The 19,374-nt window shown below is 36.9% G+C and overlaps 1 protein-coding gene across 1 annotated transcript; it reads right to left on the bottom strand.

The window, feature by feature from the left end:
* Positions 1-1,269: 1,269 nt before the first annotated feature.
* TULP3 (TUB like protein 3) lies at positions 1,270-18,253 on the bottom strand (the record flags this gene model as incomplete). The annotated part of the gene is made up of 10 exons (XM_079540439.1): positions 18,206-18,253; positions 12,913-13,075; positions 10,678-10,854; positions 8,857-8,990; positions 6,737-6,934; positions 6,131-6,243; positions 5,670-5,784; positions 4,335-4,433; positions 1,902-2,073; positions 1,270-1,403 (listed from the first exon to the last, which is right to left on the bottom strand). The coding sequence occupies exons 1-10, from the start codon at positions 18,236-18,238 to the stop codon at positions 1,270-1,272; spliced, it is 1,338 nt and encodes a 445-aa protein (XP_079396565.1). The 5' UTR covers positions 18,239-18,253.
* Between the last annotated feature and the right edge of the window lie 1,121 nt (positions 18,254-19,374).

The raw sequence follows: 19,374 nt of genomic DNA, 5'->3' as shown, positions 1-19,374 counted from the left end.
ATGTCAGCGTGTAGCGATTCACTGATAAATCAAAGCCGTATGAATCAATGTTGTAACCTACAGTCTCCAAATTGTACAATCTAGCATTTAAATGGGAACATGGGAAAGAAACATTATACAGCCCCGTGATACTTTTTTTTTTTTTTTTTTTTTTAACTCAACTGATGCCTTTGAAAACATCAGTAATCTCCTCTTGAGGTATCTTACTCTTACAGGCAGATTCAAATTATTTACACGAAACCTACAGCTGTGTCCTAACTTGAGATAATCTCACATTGAACAAAAAAAATTGAAATGAGTTATATGTCGCTCATTCCTAAAAATGTAGAAAATTTTACAAATAAAGGACAAGTTAAAAAGTATTTCTGATCACCATAAGGTCTAGATTCAGATGTTCAGTCCAAACAGTGCTTTTCAGGAGCAGTACAATACTACTTTCAGTCAAAGTCATGTTCCATCATCTATTCAATCTTACATTTCACATAGTTCAAAATAAGAGATACACCAATGGATATAATTTTGCCAAATTAAAAAGGAGTGATTCTTCATTTGCTAAAAAGTATATCAAGGGACATGGAGCAATTAGGATAATGAAAGGGAAATGGACTATCAGGTTTAACAGAGATTCATTCTGCAAAGTAAGAAAAACATCTTTCATTAGAGCCAGCGTCTCAATCCACTTCTGTGTTTGTTGACCACTACCTACAGTTGCATGTAGGCTTAACCTGAATCCTTTTCCCTTTCACTGTTGTTAACAGGCTGCAAAATGCTGCACAGGGCAAGACAGAATATATGCCATAACTACTCTCCTTTTTTCTTAATTAATCTCACCAGAAACTCAAAGTAATATCAGTAGCATCATCTCCATGGGCATTGCTGAAGATTCAAGGTATGTGAACACTAAACCATTATTTTTCTAATTCTAGCTGCAATGGGTTTCAACTAGTGAAACAAATTCCTTTGCCTCCTCAAGAAGCAGCTGATGCAAAGATTCTGAAAGCAAAATCAATTCTGACAACAAAAACATCATCCGTGTTCCTTGTTCTTCCACAAAGTGTACAGAGACCACTCAGTCTTGAGATAGTCTCCTAAGATGGTCAACTGTTAAATACCAAAATGCTCTCAGGATTGCTGTTTACTTTCCAATAAGCTCACAAAAGTTTGTCTTCCAGTATCCTTCCACCCCCAATGTGCTTTTCATTACTTCACCTGGAATTCTAACAAGATACAGAGGCGGGAGTGAGTTCTATGTCTCAAGTCTGCTGTTTCTCATTCACAGGCCAATTTACTATCAAAGCTGGAGAGTCCAATAGCAAAAGCCTGAAGAGCACAGAGAGGATAGTTATAGTCCAGAGTGAAAACGTCTTCTGCTACACGACCGAACTGCATCACAATGTAGTCAGCTGGGGAAAAAAAAAAAGAGACCAGCAATTTTTAGAGGTAAGCAAAGAAAATAAACAAAAAGAAGTTTAAAAGTGTCTATCAGTCCCAAATATATGCAGTTGGTGTATCCATCTTTCTCACCAAACTGGCTTTAAAATCTGTTGACTGTAGTGACTGTGGCATTCTACAGATTACCTTCCTTCTAAGAACCAAGGCTCAAACCACTCTCTCATTGCATTGAAGGTGTGATGTTAACTCTTTCTTTCCCCTGCAAGAGACTTGCAGTTCCTCTCTCTCCTTTTCATGCTGCTATTGAAAGCAGCCTCTCTGCACTCACCCCAAAAAAGTCAGGTCTTTTGTAGTTTTCTCGACAGAATTCCCCAGTAATTCTGAGCTAACTTCCTTCACCCAGTCTCCCTTCTCCAGGAATAGTGTTCTATTCCTCTGAAACCTCATGAAATATACTGTTTTTTTGCTGTTTAAATAACTCCCTCCTCCACTCTCCACCAGACTCTTACGGTCATTGTCGTGGACAATCTGGAAGTTCTTCACTGAGGCCTGAGTGACTCTCCCATGGAAATTCAAAACATAGGACTGAGTATCATCATTCCAGACTGGAGCCTTGTTGTGCAACTCAATGAGGTTCTCTAAATCTTTAGTTTGCCATTTTGACAGAAGACTCTCATTTTCCTATTTAGAAGAAAGAAACATTTTATCAGATTCAGAATGACTCTGCTTTTGAACACTGCCTCTCTTATACGTGCATTCTGTGACTTCAGCGTCATTTCCTACTAAATGAAATGCTGGCACTTAAATTCAGTCCTACTGAAAGTATCCTGCAAGTAACAAGAAAATACTTTCCAAGCACTCCTTTCTACTCTACGAACTATTACCATATCTCTACCCAAACAAGAAAAAAGTGAGACAAAAAGCATGCATGTGGACAGAAAAGACAGCAATTCACACATCACAGATGACTGCCATCCTGCTAGCAGGAACCTCCTTTTTGAGATTTATATGGTTTCTGTTCATTTGTAAACCTTCTATTTTCAATATTCTAAACTTTGAAACAAAAGAAAATAATGTAAAATTAACTACGTAGTTAATGCATATGCCTTGTGGCTGTGTTGTGTGTCACGAGGTGTTTCCAAAGGCTGAAGGAGATGTAAGTGCAATGTAAGTAGGTTAAATGTCATCCTACGTTGTCTAATAAAAGGTGCATGATATGAAAAACATACAGAGAAATTAAAATAAAAGATGCAAAAAGGAGGCAAAATAGTACAGTAAGACTGAGAAAAAATTACTTACAAGGAACTGGAAACTGTAGTGAGACACAAGACGTGATTTTATTTTAAAAGCTATGCAACAAATAACATAAAATGTAATAATATAAGCTAAAACTGACAAGAAAAAGAATCCAAGAAGTTTAAGTTATTTAACAGGAAGGAGGTGATCAGAAAGCAGTATTTTCAGGCTGAAAAAGCACTGAAGTGCTTTAGTATTGCAAACAGAAAAAAAATAGGTTATTCTAAAAAATTCATTTTCCTTAAAGTAAAGCTTGTTCTGATTAAGATAATTATTTAATGCACTTATTATCATCTTCATTTTACTTTTATAAAGGTGCAAAAAGAACTTTAAAAATTGGAACAAACATGTTGTGTTTAGATATTTGTTTTTGTTTTAATGTGCAGGCAATATTACTTAATCAGAGGCATCACACTACAGCAAAGGAAGACAAAAACAGTTAAACTTCTCAGCTTTGTGGGATGGTCAACATGCCTGACAGACGAGATATCATCTAGAGACACCTTGACAGGTTCCAGAAGTGGGCCCAGATGAACCTCATAAAGTTCAACAAATTTAAGTGCAAAGTCTTGCAACTGGATCATGGCAATTCCCACTATCCCCACTACTAATACAAACTGGGGAACAAAACAATGGAGCAAAAAGGACTTGGGTACACTGGTGGATGGCAAGCTAGACATGAGCCAGCAATGTACCTTCAAAGCTCAGAAAGCCAAGCACATCTTGTGCTGCATCCAAAGAAGCATGGTCAGCAGAGCAAGGGAAGTGATCCTGCCCCTTTTTACTCTGAGCTGGTGAGACCTTATTTGGAGTGCTACATTCAGATGTGAGGTCTTCAGTACAGGACAGACATGGGCCTGTTGGAGTGTGTTCGGAGGAAGAACACCTCCACTATGAGGACAGGTTGAAAGAGCTCTGGGGAGACCTGATAGCACTCTTTCAGTATCTAAAAGGGGGCTATAAGAAAGAAGGGGTCTGTTTAGCAGGGTCTGTTATGACAGGACAAGGGAAATTGTCTCAAATTAAAAGGGGGGAAATTTAGACTGGACATATGGAAAATGTCTTTCACAGTGAGGGTAGTGAAACATTGGAACAGGTTGCCCAGAGGAGGTAGATGTCCTGGAGACAGTCAAGGTCACACTGGACCAGGCTCTGAGCAACCTGATTTAGATGAAGATGTCACTTTTAATTACTGGGGAGTTGGACTAGATGACATTTAAGTGTCCCTTGGAACTCAAACGATTCTGTGATTATAAAACTTTGGAACAGCTTTATGTTTCAGCCTTGGCCACAGTCACTATGCTTGCCTGCTAACAAAGCAGTAGATATAAAGGGTGAGAAAAATACATTAAGGGCCTTTGATGAAAAGGGGTTGTACTTGCAACAGCAACAAGACAGAGTAGCCATTTGCAATAGCCAAGTAAGTAACATTTAGACTGCCTAAAAGACAAATAAGAACACAAACAGGATTCAGAAACTTACAAGTGACGTAAAAGGCAAGAATAAATTAATCATCACCTTTGAGCAACACTGTTACTGCCCATTAGACTTGGTAACAGCCACAGCCATGACGAACCACTCTCTATCAAGAATGATTGTCAATAACACCCACACTTCCTTGAGAAAGTTTTAACTCCGTAACTCACATTTTGTGGCTGGACTGGAATTCGCTTATGATTCATATTCATTCCTGGAATGATCACAGACATTTTTCTGGGACCTTTGAATCCTAATACATTGGTTTCCTGAAATACAAGGAAAGACAGTATTTTCAGGAATGGATATACTCCATCACGCAGAATGAAAGACAGCAAAGCTGAACTTGAATTCACATTTATGTTATTTTCAGAGATTTGCTGGCTATAACTGTGCTAGCTGGATATCACAAGAATGTTCCTAAAGAATGACTGGCATTTTTCTTTAGGTTCCGTTACTTGTGTTTACGAGTAGACACACTATTTTCTCTCATTTTTATTTTTTGATTAAGATTAATGATTAAGAATAGAACTAGAAGGCAAGGTAGTCATCATCCATTCAAACCTCAATCTTAAAACAAATAGATTTTTCCAGAGTACTGCATGATTCTGCTCCATATAGAGTTAATACAGAAAGCAAAGGAAAGAAGTCTTTCTTGGTATTCTTAAACCACTTATTTAATAATGTCAACCAAAACCCAGTGGTCTGAAGTGATCTGTACCCATGTCAGCACTTTTCTAAGACAGAATCTTTTAGAATCGCTGAATTAAGTGATACAACTTCTCCTGATGTGCTAGTGCATTTTAACAGATGAAGAATAAAGCTCTTCAGAGTTGCAATCTCTCTTATTTCATTTTAAAAGATCTAGGAACATAATTGAGAACAAGAGCACTGATTTTATTCATATATAAACTTCACAAAACTTCATATGAAAAGTACTGATATGTGAAAAGCTGACTTTATATATCTGCTATACTCATTTTAAAACCTTGCTCTGTACAGTTAGGTACTGTATACAAAGGAAAGATCTGCTGATATTTCTGTGAACAGGTTAGTACTGGAATTATCAAGTCCATTTTTTCCCCTACGTGCCACTAAGATCAGTAGCCAAAAAAAAATTAAAATCATGCTTCAGGCTAACGAACCTTTAAATTTCTGCTACTGTACCCATGATAAAAGATAAAAACTTCTACATGACTGAATTGGATTTTGTGAAGTATCTCAGATTTTCCTTAAACCTCAGGATTGGAGTCTAACAATTTTTGGTTAAGTAACAAGCTCGTTACAACATTAATTTGGGTCTGTCTCCCTCTGACATTAATGAAAAAAAAAAATCAAACTCATAAGAAATTATATTTGAGGCTTCTGCCCTTTATCTTACCTGGTGGAAATCAGTTCTAAAGTTTAACGGAGGAGGCTGCAGGCAGCATCATTTTGTGAGCCTTGTCTCCTTAGTAATCAGCCTACAAACTAGAAGGAGGCAAAAGGGAAGAGGCACTACTTACATAATAAATAGCTGCGAGTTCTTGTCGTGTATGAGCCTTTTCCACTTGACCCTGTGCCTTTATTGGGCTTACTCCATGGTCATAGACTGTAAATTTAGTTCCCATGAGGTTTGACCTAATGTCAGGTTATAGAAAGACAAACAAAAAGAAAGAGGCATCAGTAGAAATTTTTATTATCTTCCAAAAGCATGTGTGCATGACAGAAAAGTTAGGCATCTCCAGTCACCTAGTCTTTCTCCAGTCATCTCAGTAAGGAATTTCAGTAAAGAGCCCCTTGTAAAACTGGGCACATAACCTGTCCTGAAAAGTACTGAGCCAGAACTGTCAGAAGTGACAAATTGTTTCTCTCTGAATAGAGAGCAGATTACTATCCATAACTCTAACTAAACAAATATGTAAATTCCATCTATCCCACTGCAGAATATGTAAATTTTTCTGCAGTTTTTATTGATTGTTCTTACCTGAGTTTTCCAATGAAACTCTCCCCTTCCCGGGACAAATCAGTTGGGTCAACTGATATGACGTAATTGGATGTTTTGCTCTTTTTTCGTTTTCTACCTGCAAGAAGAAACATCTGGAAATACAAAACTTTTATCAAGACTGGAGTTTTGAAAGAATGCAGAGGCACTGCTATCCAGACTGTTACCTCTCTATTTCCCATATCCATTCCCACTTTTGTTCTGAACTGTTATTACTGTGTTGCTGATTTTGACCTCTCACACAAGTATACAACCTGAAATCCTGTTCTTCCAATTAAATCATTCAGCATTCTAGATTAAAGGCAATTGTCTTTTCCAGTTGTTCCCTCTTTTCATCTGGAACAGCTCAGTCTCCCTGCTTTTCTTTAACCCTGACATTTTAAAACTTTTTAATTTCATCTTTCTTTGTATTTTGGCTTCTAAACTTGCAAACACTTTCCTTAGTGTCTTGACCAGATATAAGTTTCCCTCATCCTCATGTCTCTCCTCTGCTTCTGGTTTCTTATTGATTTATGCAGTGTTCTTCATTACATTAAAATGTTATGTCTAGGAATACAACAGGAAGACACTGTACACTGCTTTCAATACCTTTCTGTTGTTATCCTTTTCCAGATGCATGTAATAAGTAGGGAAGAGGCCTCGGTCCATTCCCTTCTTATCTCTAGTGACTCGACACTTGACTGTAATACCACGGGGCGCAGGGCGCAATGCAAATTCCTCCAAGTTCTCTACTTCTCCCAGATGTGCAACCGCCTGAGGGGATGGACTACAGGAAGCACCTATTTCCTACAGGAAAAACCTTCATATTAGAAAACCAACATCAGACCAGAGATTTCAGTATTCCCCACGAGAAGGAAGGTCTGCTGAAACAGATGTCCCAAGAACATATTTGAGAAAAGAAAGTTGAATGATAAAACATCTGTGTTTCTCCGAAGAAAGTGGATAAAAACTTTTTTACTCTAGCTCTCCTAGGGAAGGAGAGAAAATAAAGCTGTTATCCAGAGTGAATTACTAGAAATGGGAAAACAGGTTGAGAATGCAAACATTCCAAACAAAGAGCTTCTCTGCTTCTAGAATTTCAAACCCTGTGGTAAATAAGGCAGCATGATATGCCGGATGGATGCTGCAGTAAGACAGACTGGTGTTCTCTGGCTGAAAAAATCACTAAGCTTATGTTGGTTCAAAAAAGCAGCAGAAATGGAGTAAGACGGCAGTGCTGGAGATACCTTGGAATAATATATACAGTTAGGATGCATGCTATGGTCATCAAAGAAACTGGAATTCTAGCAGAAATATATCAGATATTAAAGTCATTTTTTTAGAGGAAGCTAGCTTGGCATGGCCTGGTGTCAGCGCTAACAGCAGAGCCATGACATGGGGCTGGGACAGGCCTCACCATGCTGCTGGGCAGGGCAGCGAGGAAAACTCACTCAACCCAGAGTCATGGGCCCTCGGATAGGAGGGAGGGAGCCCACTGCCCTGAGTTGGGTGCTTCTCAGTCCTTTCCTTAAGAGAAGAGGAAAACATGGGCCAGCACCTCCCAAACTTCCATTTGTAGGATCCGAGGCAGTGGCGCAGAGCTGCATTAGGGAAGAGTGAAGTTGGGTGTTTGGTTTGATTCTTCTCTGAGAGGATGCCTGGTCATGCAACAGGCTTCCCAGGGTAGTGGTCAAGGTGCCAAGCCGCTAGAATTCAGTGTTGTCCAATGACTGCTTGGATAATCAGACACAGGGTTTGAATTTTGGGTGGTTCTGTGGGGAGCCAGAACTTGGAATCTGTGATCCCTACAGGTCCCTTACAGCTCAACATGCTCTGTGATTCTGTGAAACCTTGTAGACTGCAAAATTTGGAGTATTCCTCCTTCATCTTGGAGATGAATGAGTTTGCTCATTTATCCCTATTAGCAGCTTCATACAGTATAAAATCTGAGTGAGTACACATACAGACTCACTTGAAATTCCCTCATGAGGAATTTCCAAGTCATCTCCAGCAACTGTCAACCATACCTCAGTTTTTTGATTTACTAGCAATTACATCTCTTGTATTACTCACTGGCTAATGTAGCACATTATACACACAGCCTCCTCACAAATACGCTCAGTTGGGTCACTTGAATATTAGCATGGACTTCCAGGATCCAGGATCCCTGGAGCCTTTTATCCTCTCTATTCACTCCTTGTTCTCTTACGCTTGCTGTCTCGTGACTCAACTTGATCCTCTTCCCTTGTGTCCCTCTCTCTAGCACCTCATAGTAAGCTTTGTACAATCCCAGAATGTTCCCCCTCCATCCCAAAATTCTGTTCCCCCTTGCATCCCATCCCATAAAACCTATAATAGAGGTAGCAATCTCTCTTAATTTGTATGGCATTTCAGAGCTTCTCTGAATCATCTTAGCAGATTTTGAACCAGAGACAACGATCTAATCTTTCTTCTTTGAGCATCACAGGAGCACGTGATTCAGAGTGTTTCCCTGTTCACTGATTAGGTTACTTGGGTCAAGTTTCTTCACCCATCATTGTTCCTTTGATGACTACCAGGTCTTCCTATTAATTACATGTTCTTCTGTTAGGTAATCTGACAATACTGTCCTTTGACTTCAAGGATTAACGATAACTGCAAAATAGTATTTTAACACAGTGCTAACGGGGTTAGTAGTAAAATCAATAACATGCCCAATTCTCATCAAAAACTCATTTCAAAACACCTACTGCAAAGGATTTCTCGACAGTTGCAGAACGAAGCCTCTCAGATTCAGGATGTGGTGACTGAGATGCTGGTCTCTTACTTACTTCTTCCTCTTCTTCTGTGTCCTCCTCATCAAAATTCAAACTACCTGAAATTCCTGTCAGAACACAGAATCAAGCAGACAACCTCTAAAACAAAGTGTCATGAGTATGTGGCATCACTAATTCACATATAATCTTTGTGTAACTATTATCGATTTTTTTTTCAAATTGCTGATTTTCTTCTTGTCCTATATCATTTTCTGAGCATTGTAATTCTGATTATACTATGTATATAAAACTGACAGCAGTAGAAACATTTTACAGCTGTCAGATTGTGGCTGATAAAGCTTTCATTAATACATATTTTACCAAGCAATATATTATATAATCAACATGCTATCATGAATTAAATTTTGCTTATTTTTATATGCAAAAAACCAACAACCTCTCCATAGTTCAAGAACAAAAAAGGCAATCCAACTCTATAGTGGTAGGTAAAACCTACCCTGTAGGTTGAACTATGTACAGTTTACATTCTTCATAATTTCCTCTTAGTGTTATTGAAGTGGATTATGACAATTCGTTAGTTAGAGCTTCTTCTGTTTTATATCATCAGTACATCAGTAGCAATAACTTACCAAGTCTCAAATACTAATACTGATTTGATTGTCCCAAAATATATTTAATATTAATCACAGCTATATAGAGGTGATGTGGATAAATAAAATATCTGTACGTATCACTGTTTGGTGTTTCCTCTCTACACAGAGTTACGTTGTTTGGTTCTGTGATTCCATTCTTTAATTTTGCTGTAGAATGGAAAAGTACATAATGAACTATAGAAAATTAATAGGCTTAGTCTGCTATAGCCAAATTATTTTCTGTGAATCAATTTTACAATAATGTTCTAATATAGGGGACACTGCTGGGAATTCTTTATCTCAGATAAAACAGAAAAACATCTTAACGATCTGTCTGTAAACTTCTCAAAGCATGCTTAAAAGAGGAAAGGTGTTAACCCTAGTACTCCAGGTCAATGTCAGCATTCACAGTCAATGTTTTACCTTCACTAATTTCTGCTGAAGTTTCTGGATATTCTCTCCTGCTTCTTTCCCTAAAACTCCTGTGATGTTGCTATTCATATGTAAACAGCTGTGGGATGTGACAACTGAATAAAACTATTCCTATACATGGTTGTAATTATGAAGAATATTGGAAACATTCTGGGACACAAGCTCTTCTAATAAAATAAGCTGCTGTATTAAACACTACCAATTATTTTGTTTAGGCTATGTTCAACAAAATGCCTTCCTGCAGTACTGACAGCCATGTAAGTCACTCAGCAACAGAGATGGACGCTCCCATGGGAAAGTACTCTGTGGGATACAGCCTCTGACTCAAGAAGAACATCTCTCTTATTAGACTTCTCAACTGTTAAATTAAAGCATTAGTGGTTTAAGAGGGTTCTGTTATGAAAATATTCAAGTATCATATCCAGATACCTAATATCTGGAATTAAAATGCCCTGAATTTTAGCAAAATGTGAAACGCAGAGTTGTGTCACTAACTTATTTGAAAAGGTCAGATAATTATACAGCACATTTGTATCCAGTTAATAACAGAAGAAGAAACTGCAAATCTGCATTTCTGCATTCTGTACAATCTACTAGTTGTGAATGAAAGCCCTACAAACACTTGTTCAATTGTTTCTTAATTTTCTAATTATTTTTAATGCTACAGAAAAAAAAAAGATTACAAGCAGAGGAATCCTAAAAAACACTTCTGCCCATTATCAACACTTACCTCGTTTCTGTAAGATTTCTTGCAGATCTGCATTGCCTAACGTTTCTGTTAGAGCGTGTCCATTGTTTTCCTCATCTGCATTTTCTGCTGTTATGGAAGATCCAACAGAGAAAGTTTGGAGTTTGGTTCCTAAATCTTGCACTTCTGATTTCAAGAAAGAAACTGGTCCATCAATGCCTGCAAGCCAAAATGAAACAAACTGTAAAAGTTTCATTTTTACAGATAAAGATATATTCCAGAATGGTTGTTCTTTTCATCCGTTCTTACTTAAGCATGCTTTAAAGTATTAACATATTCTTGTTGAATTCAACTTTTGTCAAGCTAGGCCTTAGTGTGATACAGATCTCATTACTTCCAACGCTACATACATCAGTTTCCCCTTTTAAAAATATGGTGCTTGCTTTTATTTTTTTTCCAATGGCTAGAGCAATTAAGATGTATGGTATTTGCCATGCGAGTTGTTATGTGTAATTTGGGCAATTATTTTTTTCTCTTGCTCCAACCTTCAAACTCATTGTTTATAAGTAATGATGTTAAATGAGTGTTCTAAGTAAACATCACCAATCAACTTGTTAAGAATATCCAAAGGCATAGGCCAAACAAAGAGTAAATTGATGCCTTCCTTAGTTTCAGTAGAAATGTAGAAATGATATTTCCAGGTTTAAACACGTAACACAGCATGCACTGCACTTTGTAATTGGAGGAGATCTCTTGATGTCATGGTCTGGCATAATATGAGGACTGCTCTGAAAGTGCAGCCCCCTATTTTATTATGTTGGCAAATGGCATCAAAGACAAACACTGGTGGTATGGCAGTAGAGAATGAACCTTGCCATTAATATTCCATTATCGTTACACATGTTGCTGTGTGACAGCCTGACAAAATGGCATCTGACATGGAACTGCATTTGAAAAGTGAAGGTGTGGAATTGAATTTCTCTGTGTGGAAAAAATCATACCCATTGACGTTCATCAACATTTCCTAACTGTTTATGGAGACTGAACAGTGGATGTTAGCACAGTGAGGCGACAGGTGGTGCATTTCAGCAGTGGTGACAGCAATAGTAGATTACCTCCACTGGTGCAAATGTTCATTTTATTTTTCAATTTTACAAGCACAGAATGCAGGCTCTTGCTCGTTGCAGGTCAAAATGCACAACTAATGGGAGTGAGTATGCTGAAAAATAATGTTTTGTAGCTCAGAATTTGCTGTATTAAATAGCGTTATGGTGTTCTTCCTATCTGTTGTAACTTACATGGAAATAAATAGGTAACTAGGTAATAGGTTACCAACTAGGTAACTCTGGTTTGTTTGTTTATTCCAAATTTTACCCCACAAATTAATTTCCTATTAGTCTAAGAGTGGCAATACAACATTCTGCATTTGTATGCCTCTCAAAGCCTATTTGCTATTACTTTCTTGATAGGCTGACAGGATCTTAGCTATCATAAACTACTTCCTGACATTTCTGCTACAATCCAGGGGTTTAATTGTTACTCTTTTTTCCATCCTATGACATGCAAGTCTTTAAAGCTCTCACTAATGCATTTCTTTTCATTCTCAACAAAATGGCTGCTATTTTACTGTAATGTCTTCAGACCAGGGGAGGCTTGGGCTCCCTGATTATGTCATGTTTGTGCCTTTCTGGACCCCTATAACTTGCTTGTCATGTTTCTGTTGTCTCCCAGAAGGCCTTAGGAAAAAAAAGAAAAAAGAAGAAAAAAAAAGAGATAAAAAACAGCCAGAATCTAATCTGGTATTCACAAGCTCTTTGTTTTGATTATTTATGATTTAGTCATACCCAATTTTGAAAAACAGCATACCATGATACCATGAAGAACAGTAAAGGCTGTCAACACAGGACTATCCTCTTTTCTTTGTCCTACTGCTTCAGGAAACTCTCTGACTTTTACTTTGGGATTTGCACCTCCCTACCAATACAGAAGTTTGTAACCCATTTCTACAGTTCTTTTTAACCTAACAAAAGGGAGAGATTACTCAAAAGCAGACGAAGATTCTCAGCTGTCACAAAATTGAAGATAAGATTTTTACTTGTTACACACTTCAATATTTCTCTATCATATTATACAGCAGTTCTATTACTGTACATAAGAAGATTTGTGATCCGTCTACCTTATGGCTTGACCACTGTCACAGCAACACAGGTAACCACCTATGACATAAAATGCATGCAGTAGCATGCTGGCAGAACACTGTTACAATCAGGTACTTACCATGTAACACAACATTATTGTGGAAAGTGGTAGGAGTTTCTACTAAAGGAGTCTGTTCTTCACATCCTTTGGGCTTTGACCTGTGCAGCTTTGCCTCAGGATTTGGCTGCACCATCAGGGGATCAAGACGTTTCTTCTTCTGCTTTTTCTCTAGAAGAGCTCTCTGTGAAATAAAAGAAAAAGCATGAAATAAGAATAAGTAACCAGAGAGCCAGCACCTCAGCCACTGATGAGGATTTCCAATCAACCTAAATAATGTGCTCCTGTTATCACTCACAGAAATCCTGGGCAGAGATACTACAGTGTCTGGAGTGAGACGCTGCTTTTGGCTCTCCACTGATGGCAGACCTATCCTGAGACCATCAACAGATAATTTTAACTCCTTTTCTCCAGACAAAATTGCAGTAAACCTTAATATAAACAGCCAAATTCAGTAGTCGCTTAGAATCCACTGTGAAACATTTTATAAAGTATATGTTATAACATGTAGCATGTACTGCAAACTTTATTACTCCATTCATTATACTGAAGCTGACAGAGCAAACCAACCAGCTCACAAGGACTCTCCACTCCTTCCAATGTAGTTACAATTAAATTACTAAACTTTCTGTCTCCTAGGACAACTGCCCAAGCATGCAGAGAATGTGTATTTTTTCCTCATTAGTTTGTACAGTAAAACTCAATTTGTACCAAAAGAACTATCACCTAGATAGGTGTCAGAATAAAAGCTCCTGTCCTGTTGATTACATGGCAGTTAAGTTTTTCATTATATTAGCATACCATTTCTAATCATCTTTCATCGTCGCTCACTCTGCCACTGCAGTTATAAGTGCTGCCACAACATTTATAACAGCAGTAAAAGCAGTTCAAGATTTGCAAAGGACATGGCCTTTGTGACAAAGGCCACAAACTCACAAGAGGATATAACTCAGAAGAGACAGCTCCCAAAAACTAATGTTAAGAGATAAGACAGAGGAATAAAAGAAACAAATAAAAAAGTCAGTCATTAAAATAAGACTGATTTAGTAACACAAAAACTGATCAGCCTTACAAAATATTTGTATTTAATTCAGGATTGAAAGAAATTCAAGTGTTAGCGTTAAAAACAAAATATTTTTCCATCATCCATACACACTTGATGTTCATGATTTCCTATTAAATGTAAACAGAAAAACTTCCAAGCTCAAAGCAAATACAGGCACTGCATCATTTTAAAGGCAGCCATGTTTAAATCTTAAAAATTAAGATGATGCATGATGAAGAATTGCAGACCACTTGCCACAGATGGAGATTAATCATGACAGCTTCTTTAGTACTGAAAAAAAACAGACAGGAGAACTGACAGTTCCTCCTGGGACAAAAATAAACTTGCTTCACCTAATTCTTCTCAGTCTGCAAGAATCCATCAGATAAACAGTACCAGTAACTCAATTCACTTGAGATACAAACGATTTTCAAATTCTTTCCTCTCCTGTTATGATTCTTCTATCTCATGGGATTTTTCCTTTCCTGCTAGGCTTTTTATCTCTGCTTGCGACAGTTTCACACGCAACCGCTCCTTTTAAAAATTCTAGCACAATTCAGTTCTTGGCCTTTTCTTTATTCTTTATGCTTTTCAGGTACTTTTCTCCAAAATACTTAAATAAGCAAAAACCCACGATTACACTTTGAAGACTAGACTGCAACACACGTAGTATTACGTACTGCAGAATTATTTGCAAGGATCGTCCTAAAAATACATAGAATTGCACAGAGATTATCAGATCAGTCTAGAGAAAAGTAAGATAAATTGAAATTCTTAGAAAATACTCAGTTATATTTTTTCTCTAGGAGAATAGTCAGATCAACCAGAAGAATGCAAGTCTTCAAGGATATATTATACATTAGGATAAATTAATGCCAAGTGAAAAAGTTCTTCTCTATTCTCTAAATCTTTAATAGTTAACATAAAAGGAGAATGAAAAAGACAAATTACAAAAAAATAGAATAAGTATTTGAAAAAAAATGTTGCCAAGGCTTCTGTACCTAGTAAATGGACAGGTGAAAAATAAATACATCCTGAAAACAGTAAGAAAGTACATAGCTACTGTTAGAACTGGAAATTGAAACTGGAGTCAGTATAGCACATAATGATTTTTAAAGTTACTTTACTGATTATTCTACAAGACTAGATTTTTTTTAAAGCATATTGGAACATATACTTTATTGCTGGTAGATGTGACAAACCTTTTCACAAGAATTTCAAGATAATCAAAGTGATGAAACTTGATAGTGATTTAAAAAGGTTTCTCTCTAAAACTTTGCTTATTGAGATGAAGAAAATTTACAAGCTAATGGATGGGATGGTTGGTAGCAGCTCTTTCTCTTTACACAAGGTTGCAAAGCAGTCTTACTTTCAGCACTGTGTGTCTCTAGACTCATTCCACTAAGGTCAAGTTTAAAAAAACATGCTTCTGTCTGCTAACCAAATTCTTTTCTCCAGTCCTGTGTCACAGTAAAATTTCACGTAAAATTACAAAAAATCACATGACACAGGAACATTTAACTCATTAAATAAATAACAGGTGCCAGGATTTTGCAAACTCCACGTATTGAGTACACCATAGAAAAGCGTAACTAAAATTGAAGAAATGCTTAAATGATCACAAACCATCAACTCTGGTTCTAGTGAGTTTCCAACAAGCTGCCTAAGAAGCCAGATGCATCAGATGCATACACCATAGCAGACTAGTCTGGTGCTCTTCCTACTACTAGGATGAACAGGAAGATGGTACACAACAAGGTTTCAACCACTCCTCTTGAAGGTGCAATATACTATTTATTACTTGATGTGATCTAGTTTAGTAAGCCATAAGGCATGGATTTCTGAGGCATAGCCTCTATTCTTTCAGCTCCTCCTTGGTTCACAATAAGATAGCAGGGACAAATGCTAGTGATAATGGCATTAACAAAACTTAAGCGTCAAGACTAATATCATATTAAATGCAGTCAGAAATGAGCCTTCAGCTTTTACTGTCTCCATCCACAGAGAGCTAGCAGCAGTACAGGTTGAGCTGCTGAGGAAGTAAGCACCGTCTGAGAAGTCATCCCCTCTCTTCTCAAGGAAAACGAAGTACAAAACTTGACTAGACAAAAACTTTGGGGCAGACAGATACGACCCACAGATAGATCTTGATGTCAAGCATCATTATAAACAACACAAATAATAGTGTTCAAAATACATCATAAAGATGGATGAGAGACACATGCTCTTAATACATCTAAGGTTTATTCTAGATTCTCCATGTGGTCAAAGATGCTAAACGCAATCCTGCTGTATCTCACAAGAATTTTCTGCAATTCTTATCTCAGTTCCTCTAAACGTTAAGGAAAATTGCTTAAGCATGACATCTGCTACAAACAGTAATGAATCCATTACGTCTAACTGTGATCTGCTATTGACCTTTAGTGCTTCAGAAAGAATGGTACTACTGGTGTAAAAGGAAGACTTTCAAAGTTAACATTCAAACTTAAATATACAATCCGAAATAAGAGACTGTTAGCATTTCTTACCAAATATCACCAACCTACAGTGGAACTGGGGTGTTAAAATATATTTTAATGAAAGTTTCTAGTTGTCAGCTTCGTTGATGCTTGCAATCTCGATCAAATTTTTAAAAAAAGGGAAAACAAACAAACAAACAAAAAAAAAAAACAGTATCACAGAAAACTCTGAACCCTGAATCAAACTGCAGAAGTATATGAACTCTATGAATTTACCTCTCAGTTGCTTAACTGGCAGTTGCTCCAAAGGAATTCTGTGATTCTGTGAATTCCATCCAGCCCAGCAGCTTTGTTTTGTTGGAACAGTGATGCATCTCCATGACAATATCTCAAACTGGCATACATTGACCACAGTGCCTAGCAATAAGAGCCACTTGTTGCTACTGGCTCATACCCCAAGCCATCAGTCCTGAAACGGACATCAAGGTTCGTCAACAAGTAGTCAGATCATCCTTCTTATGGGAACTTGTTATTAAATGGCATTTAGCACTACGTTTTCCTTTACAAATTACTTCCAAGACCTTTTTCTCAAGCTAAAGCTTTTCATTATCTTATTGTTTTCTCTTTACAACATGTGTTATTAGAAACTTTACAGGTAGCTTTTACAAATACAACCAAGGATATTTTTAACTCCCCAACTCTGAAGTGTGTTAGATAAGTGTCCATATGTAAACGGAGGTCAAGTCAACAATGAATCTGTCTGGATTCAAAGCTATATAAACTCAAATTAGAAATAACAAGTTTTGAGAAAGAGGGCTATTAACTGATGCATTAGTTCCCTGAAAAGTGTTATGTCTTGATTTAAAGATCCTCAGATGAGACAGAATTTCTAAAAAACGTAATTTCAACACAACTTTATGTTCTACCTTGATGAATTTAATCTATAACATAATACAGTGAATTCCGTTTCATGTGAAATGGACAGCTGAATAATTATAACAATCTCACAACTTCTAACTTTTAGGTAAGCACTTGAAATTTCAAACGATGTATACTTTATTGATTTGATGAGCAAGTGATCTTAGCACCCAGCAAACAGCACCCAACTGCTTTAAAAAAAGAGACAAAATCTAATATTAGATAAATGCTTGGCTGCAAATGTGTTGTTTTGTTTTCTTTTCATTTTTTGTTTGTTTTGCAGGGGACAAAAATAACAGTAAGTAGAAAGAAACCGGATATCTTTTTCAAAAACAGTATTACACATCTTTTGGTTGCTCAGGGAACCTTTTACTTTGAGACTCAAAATGCTAATTACTTACAGTCTTCCAACGTCATTATTCATTCCTGCCTTGTAGTGATTCAATCCCAATGAAATGAGTAAGACGTGCAAAAAATAAATGCATAAAAGAAATCAAACCTACAAGCCATGCAAGCTATTTAATAGAAGTCAGGCAGAACTTTAATGAAAAATGTTAGCAATCAGTTCTGCTTTTATTCTTCAGACCATTTTTATCACTTCACATCCAGTTCTCAAGCCTCTATGACACTATGACTTCATCTGCAGCCTTGCATATCACAACAGAAACTGAACAACGTGGCCTAGACTCATGGTTACTATTTACCTTATGTAGTTCTGAGCAACAAATTACAAAGTAAATGACAACAGGCCAGGTGATCAAGAGAAAAAGTGGGAAGTGAGAAGAAGGGAGAAGAAGAGAAAACAAGGTCTTTAGCTTTGCTTTCTAAAATAAGATGACTAATGTTTGTTTTCCTCACATTTATTTTTGCCAGCTTATGCACAACCACTTACTTGATTCTCTAGTTTCAGCTGTCGTAGTTTCATTCCTTCATCCTCAAAGATACTGGAAAGGCAAGAAACAAATAATTATTACTAGAAATTAGTTTGCATAAGAAAATACGACATCCACAGACTACAACATAGCTGTCAAGACTTCAAAACAACTGTAAAGCATGATTTCTATCCCATGGGAAGACCAAGTTATAAGGCATTATAAAAGAAACATACCTCATTTTCTGTCACAAACAGGACCAGTGATTCAGTCACTGAACTAAACTGCTCTAAAAACATTTTGTAAGCTAAAAAACTTTCATTGCTAATGGACAGATTACAAGACACTACTGAAGTGGGCTTTCAGACAATTTACAGCTGAAGACTTAATGAAGTTCAAAGCAATTCATCGTAGTCTCCCTTCATACAGTACCCAACTCCAAATTAACTCACAATTTTAGGTTTCATTGTGGGTCAACGTTACATTATTTTCTCCTTCTACCAGAACTACTCTTAATATCTGTGAGTATATGCAACTATTCAATTCCTGCAGATATAAGAAATAATTATTTTCCTATTTATTTTATAGCTAATTTTCATAACAACTCCATTTTTTAGTTTTAAGATGTGATCCATATAGTCTTCTCTTTCCTTTTAGATGAGAATGAATTATTACAAAAACTTTTAGAGCTGTCAACTCTAAAAAGAGAAAATTAATTGACATGAACACATACACATTGCCTATCACAGCTGTACACTTCCTACATAGCTTTGATAAAGACCTCTCTTGAAGTGAAAGAACAATACTGAAGGAAGAAGTTATTTAATACAGGAAACAAAACCTATGTATTTTACTGATGGCATGCAGGGCTAGCCAAAATTTCAATTTAAAAAGGAAATTCACTGTCTGGTCTAGGTGCAGAAATGACCAGTGATGAGAAGTCACAAGCTGGCAGATGGTGCTGAATGTAACCCCAAAAAGGAAAACTGAAAAAAGACACAAGGAGAGAGGTAGAGTGAGGTTTCCACAAAACACAAGCCATGAAGTTAACTTCTATTCCTTCTTGCCACTAAGTTAAAAAATTTGAACTCTGTTGAGGAAATACTGGGTACTTTCAAGTTAAATATTCCAGAACTATATCAAAACAAAAAATGAAATGCAAAAACAAAACAAAACAGAAAACTCAAAG

This window comes from Tetrao urogallus, assembly GCF_951394365.1.
Source record: "Tetrao urogallus genome assembly, chromosome: 1".
In the NCBI taxonomy this organism is placed as follows: Eukaryota; Metazoa; Chordata; class Aves; order Galliformes; family Phasianidae; genus Tetrao; species Tetrao urogallus.
This window is presented reverse-complemented; position numbering and strand designations above follow the sequence as displayed.